At 53.0% G+C, this 8,221-nt stretch overlaps 1 protein-coding gene across 1 annotated transcript; it reads right to left on the reverse strand.

The window, feature by feature from the left end:
* Window positions 1-5,219: 5,219 nt before the first annotated feature.
* IUM83_10539 (Retrovirus Polyprotein) lies at window positions 5,220-5,945 on the reverse strand (the record flags this gene model as incomplete). The annotated part of the gene is made up of 1 exon (XM_067935051.1): window positions 5,220-5,945. The coding sequence occupies one exon, from the start codon at window positions 5,943-5,945 to the stop codon at window positions 5,220-5,222; it is 726 nt and encodes a 241-aa protein (XP_067791568.1).
* Window positions 5,946-8,221: the final 2,276 nt, after the last annotated feature.

Below are 8,221 nucleotides of genomic sequence, written 5' to 3' on the forward strand. Positions count from 1 at the left end.
CCATGCCACATGTGAGCAAATTTACGGCCGAGACCCGGCTGGACTTTCGGAATGTACAGCCAGACCGAATCTTCCTTCTCGAACCCACACTTCAGTCGTTCGGACAGTTCTCTCCACTTCTGCATCTGGACCCCCGAACGCTGGCGTTTCGCCTTCTTCTGCAGATCCTTAGCACATGCTTGCGCATAGCTATATTGACGCTGAAGCTTCCGACGCCACTCATAGGCAGTCCGCTCCGGAACACTAGAGGATTTCGGACCCAACATCGCAGACAGCGTCCCTTGAGCGTCCCAACCATGCACCAGGTAGAAGGGTGTGTCCAGACGCGTGGTCGTCCCAGTCACTTTGGTCCGCCTCAGCGATGTACGTTCGGATACTCCGAACGACGGTCTGGACGGACCGCTCCTATTGACCGTTAGCTTGCGGACGATAAGCGAGAGTGGCTCGCTGCTTGCTTCCCAGAAGTTCTCTGAACCGTGTGAAGACCTCACTCATGAAGCTGGGGTCCTGTTCATGTCGGACTATGGAGCTCGCTCCGAACCTCCGGAAGACACACTCTTCGTAGACCCCCGCGGCGGCTTGAGCAGTAGTCGACCGCATGGGCTTGCATATGACGAATCCGGAAAACGCATCCTGGAGCAACAGCAGAAAAGTGTTTCCACGTTTGGACTCCGGCATGTGAGTGACAAAATCCATCGAGACAACTTCGAACGGACGTCTGGGCTCAATATTTCCGGGCGACGGTCCTTCGTTGGGCGGTCGTCCCTTGCTACTTGCACAGTCGACACACTCCTTGACACAGTGCTCAACATCGGCGTACATCCCCGGCCAGTAGAATTCCGAACGGAGTCTCTCGTACGTTCGGGTGATGCCTTGGTGACCACCTTGGAAATCCACGTGTGCGTAGTGCAGCATGTCTGGTCGCAGAGATTCCGGAATCACCAGTCTCGGCTCATTTACAAAGTCGCGAGGGCGGTCTCGAGTCGATCGTGCCAGACAATATAACACATCCCGAGCATCTAACGCAAAATCATCCGCCACCTTGGCAATCTTGCGGAGCCTTCTCGGCAAGAATCTGTCGATATCCCTTTTCAGGAACGACTTGATTTCGGACAAGTAGACATCGTGATCCTGGTGCGTCCGGATACGTCTCCACCGTTCAGCCTGATACTCTAGGGGACCTATGGGTCGCTGAGGTTCACCATCACCAGGAGGAGCAGTGTCCTCAACTCCCGGATCCGGACTAATTAATATAAGGCGCACTTCCCCACCAACAGCACCCATCGAGTCACCGAAGACTCGATGGGCTTGTTTGGGTTAGAATCTGAAGGACCATGAACTTTCCCTTGCACCGGGTTGTTCGTTCCCCTGTGTACCGAGCTTCCGCTAGTCGACCGACGGAAGACTCATCGTCACTAGCCACGAGCAAAGGCTAGCACCCTCCCATACACATACGCCGGCCCTCAGAAGGAAGGGTCTCGGCCTGCTACGGCGTAATACGAGAATGCCGGAGCTATACTCCGGCGGGAAGAAAGAAATGGAGTGCGCTCTCGCTCCTCCAGTTCCTGGCGACGACTCGTCGCTACCAATACACCGGCCACTAACGCTTGACCCTGCCAGGGATGAACACACGCTACACTAGTAGCTGTGCACACCGACAGTCATAATCCTACCTATCAGGTTTACCTTGAGCTGCAGATCGTTCACTGCAGGCACCGGTGTCGCCCTTGCGTGGTTGGGAGGAAAAGCGGTTTTGTTATTGTTGCCCGAAGCCTTATCTTGTCTTCTCTAAAGTTTCCTATCGATCAATACAAATATCAAGTATAACCGGGTCCGTTTTTGGACCGCCAATTGTAACTCACGACTCTTCGGCACTTTCTCTGCGACGTGGTGGCGTTACCGACGCCTCAAACGGCCGCTGAAACGCCACCGATGACTGGGGACAGGCGCCGATGATTCGTAAGTTCGGATCTTGCCAGTAGGTTCGCACCAACGTAGCGGGCTGCAACCGCCCGTACTTGACTTGGGACCATCGACGAGTCATCGTCACCGACCAATTAAAGCCAATCAGCGACCGGGGCGTTTGGTCCAATGACTGGCGATGGGTTGTGACTTGCCAGTTGGCACTGGCGCCTCGAGTCTTCTTCGCCCCTTGTCTCGGCTTTGGGTTTTGGCTTCAGCTTCATTTCCTGATACCGCAGCATTCTCACGAATATTTTCACGACGGGTTTGGCGCTCGCGGCGAGTTAACGTTCGTGCCCAATTAGCAGTGAACGTTACGGTGGACATCATGCCCCTGCAGAAGACGAGCTGTGCTGGCGAGCCGTCCAGTGTCGTGTGGTGGGTGGCTCGAATTGCGAAGGCGAGTGCAGGCAGAAGCTCGATCCAGGCTTGTTGATCAATACGAGTAGTTCGTATCATATTGCCGACGACTTGGTGAACACGCTCTAGCACACCATTGGCTTGGGGATTCTCCACAGACGTAGGTTTCGACAGGATTCCGTAGGACTCTAGCATTTCCTGGAATTCACGACCTGTAAACTCCGGTCCCTCGTCATGAATTAAACGCAGAGGACGCGGGTAGCGACACAACCAGTATTCATCTAATTGTTTAGCAGTCAGAACCAACGTCTTGTCATCAAGTGGTGCAATCTCGATCCAATGCGTTGCCATGTCCATCATCGTAACATTTCGGAGTGTCGGGTTCATCAGCGTACGTGTACGGCCCAATCTGATCAACAGCGATTTCCGTCCACGGCTTCTGTTCGTTCTTCTTGACAGGTAGTTTGCCATAGCGTTCTTGCGACCGCTTCCAAAGCTGGCAGGTGCTGCAGGATTTCACTAGCTGTTCGACCGCGCGTTTCATTCCTGGCCAATATACCGCTGCAGCCATCTTCAAGTACATTCTGGTCATGCCTGGGTGCAACAAAACACTGTGGTAAAATGACAGCACGGTGTCTTGAAGGGCACTTGCGATCACGAGTTGCTGCTTCTGCGTGGCAATTATGGTCCTGTTGCTTAACTACTTCTTCACAAACTTGCGGCGGTATTTCTGCACGGTTTCTTGGAGTTCAGTATCCTCTTGTTGTGCTTCAGCCAGTCGCTCGTAGCTCAGAGGATAATACTCTTCCGCTAAAACAACGCAAAGCTCGTCGGTGTTCTCTGTGTGTGGAAGTCGCGAAAGTGCGTCAGCGACAATATTTTGTCTTCGCCTTTGATGTACTGAATAATTGGCCCAAGTTCTTCTAGCAGCAGACGCCAGCGCATAACTCTACTGGAGGCAAAGTTCGCACAGGATAAATTCTTATGATCGGTGTAGACAGTAATTCGTTGGCCGAATAGCATCGTACGGAATTCTTTCAGGATCTCCACGATCGACATCAATTCTTGCTCCATGACTGAGTAGTGCTTCTGTGCTGTGGTCAACTTTCTGCTGTAAAACGCGAGTGGCTTGCCCTCCTGTGAGATAACTCCACCAAGCTGCACACCGGATGCGTCTGCGTGCACATCAAATCCTTTAGTGTAGTCGGGGTAGTGTTGGAGTGTTTCGCGCTCCATGATCGCCTTGATCTTGTCAAAAGCACTCTGGTGTTCAGGAAGCCAGGCCCAGGATACTTTGGTTGATGTCAGGGCAGAGAGTGATGCAACCAAATGTGCTCGTCTTGGCCCCACATCTCGATAATAGTTCACCATTCCGAGGAAGTGACGAAGCTCCTTGCAGTTGCGTGGTGTAGCGATGCGTTGAATGGCAGCGATTTTGGCAGGTTGTGGCGTGATGCCTTCTGGGGTCAACGTACGGTCCAAAAAGTCTGCTTCCTTCGCTGCAAAACGGCGCTTTTGACGTTTACAGTGAGGCCGACGTCACGTAGTCGATCGAATACCAGCTTGAGGTCACGGAGATCGTCCTCGAAGGTTGTGGTCGTCACAATCATTACATCGTCCAAGTAACAACGAACACAATCTAAATCCCCGAGCAAAGCATCAATGCGTGCTTGAAAATGATCAGGTGCTGTTGAGATCCCCATTGGCAATCGTAAGTAGCGAACTTTGCTGAAAGGTAGGCCAAAGGCTGTCAGCAGTGACGAGCGATATGTGAGCTCGATCGTGTAGTACCCCATGGTAAGATCGATCACCGTCACGTAGATGTAGCGCGGTATACTGCGCAGCAGGTAGTTGATCTTTGGTAAAGCCACGGAATACGCTGCAGTTGCACATTCAAACGCCGGAGATCGTTGACAAGGCGTGCGCTACGATCCTTCTTTGGTAAAATGAAAGTTGGACTGCCCCACGGGCTGTCTGTGCACCTGGTGATGATCGTTAGTCCTTCCAGGCGGTGGATCTCCTTCTTCACAATGGATAGCTGGCTGTGAGGAATTGGGTACGGTCGGGAATGGTACGGTTGCAGATTCGGTAGTGTCGGAATCTCATAGGGCTCTCCTTTCCACGTTCCGAGTATCCCACTGCAAAGCGTTGGCTGGTAGCTTTCTAAAAGCTGGAGGAGGCCATCTTGCTCCTTCCGACTGAGCCAATCAGGTAGATACTCGTCCAAGGGCTCCTTCTTGTAGTCGGCGTCCAGAATTTCGAGTTGGCGATCCTCAGCTGCTTTGATAGGCGAGTTGACTGGATCATCGACGAGTGCCTACAGGGTGTCTGTATTTATCTGCTGCAGAGTGTGTTCTTCAGCGAGACGCATCGAAACCGTAGATCCGTCCCAAGCGATGGTCTTCGCTCCGAAGTCGAGAATAAGACCGAGGTATGCGATGACGTCGCGTCCAAAGATGACTCCGTATGGAAGTTTAGGTACCACATAGCACTTCCAACGAGCTGTGCGTTGCTCTCCGAATTTTGTCCACTGCAGGCCCTGCTCAATGAGTCCACTTCCAATAAGAGAACCTTGAGGCAGGTTGAACTTCTTCTGTGTTGGTACAATTTGGGAAAGTCGGAGTTTATCTGGTAAATCCGCCGACACCAAAGTGCGACTAGCACGCGTATCAATCAGACCAGAAACAAATTGACTGTAGCCACTGCCTTTAAGACGAACAAGCGTCTCACACTTGACATCACTTGCTGGGTCCGCTTCGATAGCAACATGAAACTCCTCCGCCGGGCCATCTGGCAGGTCGATGTAGCTCAGCTCGCCCTGAGGTTTGTTTCGCCGTTGAAAGTTGCATTTTTTATTGGAGTGTGAAGTCGTGCGATGGTGATCACACCATTTGACGTCACCGCTGGGTTTGGCCTTTTGCTGGTGGTGGTCTGGCTTGCATCATGGGTTTGTTCTTGTTGTTGCTGCGCGAGGGCTGCGATGCTTGGCGTCGGACCGGTTGGTTCTTTTCACGTCGAGCCTCGTTTCGTTCCAAACGAGAGAAATAGCATGCAAGCTCGGCCAGTGTCTCCAAATCCTTGCCACTATCGTCATACTTGTCTTGCCACTCGATAGGCATGCTCTTACGGAAATAATAGCGCAGACTCTTCTCAGGTACAGGTTCGTCATCTTCGGGCAGCACGCTCGCCAGCGACGCGACGAGTCGGATTTCGGCGAGATGCTGATGCACAGTGATGTCGCGTGGTTTTCTGCAATTTTTCAGTTTGTCCAGTAGATACTCGCGTGGATCGCGAACCAGGAATTCCTTAGCGACTTCCTTCATTGCTTCTTTGAAGGATTGCTGGGTTTCGGAGACCCCGGCCGCTGCGTTAAATGCGTCGAGAGCTTCGTCGCGCAGCAGAATCCGATTATTCTGGAAAAGAATTGGACCTTCCTCCCAATGCTTGAGGTTGATGAGTTTCTCAAATGACTTGAGCCACCGCAACCACTCGATGGTGTTGCCGGCGTGGAAGGTCTCGACGACTACCTTGACTTTATCGTCGTGTCCAGCCGAACCGAAGGTCACGTAGTACGTCAACTGCTGTGGCTGCGTGCGTGCCGCGTGCGTTGAAGTCATCGCCATGCCGCGTGCAGAGTTGGTTTTGAATTCAAATGCCGTAGCTCCCGTGTTGTGAACCGGTGATGCGAGGAATAGAGCAAATTGGACACTGAGAATTGAAAGTTAGCTGCGTTCCGTGATCCTAACGCTACACTAACTGCGTGCATGCACTAGAGAGCTCCTGGGGCTGCCTCCTTGACTGGGTTCGCACCCAAGGTTGCGTGTACATCAAAGTCGGGTGTCAGCTGGCTCCAGCTAGCTGCAATTGGGTGAATAGATGTTGTAGTGGGTCTAACTTGACTCACTGCTTTAGCTTACACGTTGCGCAACGTGTATGAGGAAGCGTAAGTACTTAGTAATTACTTAGGTTAATTATATTTGAATACACAAATATCAGTTAAATAAGAAGGGATTCCAAGTGACTTAGATTAGGTAAAATGAGAACTGTATTGCTTGTAAATTGATCTTCCTCTAAAATCTGCTAAAAACTGTTTATCATCTATGAAAGGGTTGACAGCGGCTGGCTGTCAGAGCCCCGCTAATATGCATGATTCTGATTGGTAGAAAGATGCTGCTTTCTACCAATAGGATCTTTGGCTATGTGTGGACCACTCATTGTGGTGGTCCACTTCAATGTATCCATTCGTGTGTCTTACACCAAGGTGAGGAAGTATCCGAAACTTTTAACAGATACTTATCTGTTAAATTCACAAGTGGCTTGTAGCCACTTGTGCGTGTAACCCCGTTACACCAAACCCCCCTTAAGGTTAGACGCGGTGTCCCCGCACGTCAATCTTTTGGAATTGACCATTCGTTAATTCTCCGCGTTTGGAGAAGAAATCCGCGCTCATTCAACGATGAGCGCGCCTCAGAAGAAGTCCGCAAAGTCGATGGGGAGTCATCTCTCCATCGACGACTACTTCGAGAGTCAGAAGGCGAAGTACGGCGACGTCGTCGACTTCGACGACGACGATGAAGACATGGAGGGCGAGGAGGGCTCGCCCTCAAAGCGTAAAGACTCAGTGTCGAGCGAATCGCTCGACCCTCACGCCAAGATCGTTCGCCCACGTGAAGGGGACGAGTCGGACGCTTCGAGTTCGAAGCGTTCGCGTACTGAGAGTGATACCCCACTCGCTTCCGCTGGGGCTCTCAGTACTCCGCGCGCTGCTGCTGCAGCGCGTAATGTCAAAGCTCAAGGCTCTTCGCGCGCTGCGCCTGCAGCGCGTGATCCATGGATGCCGTCCGCGTCCGAGATCGCGGACCGGTTTGGGAACTCGGTACCTCCGAATGAGGTGCCGCTGTACGTATGCAGCGCCATCAAAGATGACGCCGTGGCTGCCGTGCTACACTTTGATGCGTAAACGCATCAAAGGCGCAATTAGTACATCGGACTCTTTCATGAGCTCTGATTGTTTCAAAGCAAGAAGACATCTTCTCGCAGCAAAGTGCCCGAATGGCAGGCACTTTGTCAAAGCTGGAACGCCTTTGTTGAAAATTTCAACAAGAGGCCGAGTGCTTACCGTGATCGGATTAAGCAAGCGCGTGATCGCTTCGAGACGTACTCGAAGCGTGGAAAGTTGGAGCAACTTCATGTTGCTGCTGAGGAGGCAAATGTGCCGTGCGCTGTGCCCGAGGGCTTTCAGTGCACGAAGTGTTTTCCAGGCGCGGTCCGCTTGAGCGACCGCGACCTGAACGGGTACACGTCGTTCCGTGTGCCCGAGAGTCCCAAAGAGCTCCGTGCTAAGTTCTTAGCACGTGAGGGTTCGGGCGCTAGCGATGATCGCAGCGCTCGTATTACTTCCGCTGCACCAGCGCGTACTGCTCCTCGTACGCCCTCACCATTTCCGGAACGTCCTCCAGCAAGACGTTCCGCGGCTCCCATGTATCTCGATGGGGAGGAAATCCTCTCCAACGAATACGAAAACGAGCCCCTTGAGGGTTCGTTTTCAAGATACTGTGGTCAACAATCCGCTCAACAATCCAGCGGGTTGAGCCGCGGGCGTCACGGATCGGTGGTGGCGGGGGTGGGAACACGCCCCGGGTAAGACCATCCCCGGGCTGACCAGTATTCACCTCTCCACGACCGGGTGACCGCCGTGGAGCGTCTTCAGGGCGCTAAGTTCGCCGCCCTGAAGCAGGAGCTGGCGAACCAGAAGGCCCAGGTCGCGGCGGTCTCGCAGACCGCCTCGAATATCCAGGTCGAGCTGGGGACCCAGATGAAGGGGTTGCTCCAGCGCGTCCGCGCGCTGGAGGAGAGGCTGCTCGTCGCCGAAGCCAAGTCCTCCGCTTCTGCCTCGGCT

Source organism: Phytophthora cinnamomi, assembly GCF_018691715.1.
Source record: "Phytophthora cinnamomi strain GKB4 chromosome Unknown Contig39, whole genome shotgun sequence".
NCBI lineage: Eukaryota > Oomycota > Peronosporomycetes > Peronosporales > Peronosporaceae > Phytophthora > Phytophthora cinnamomi.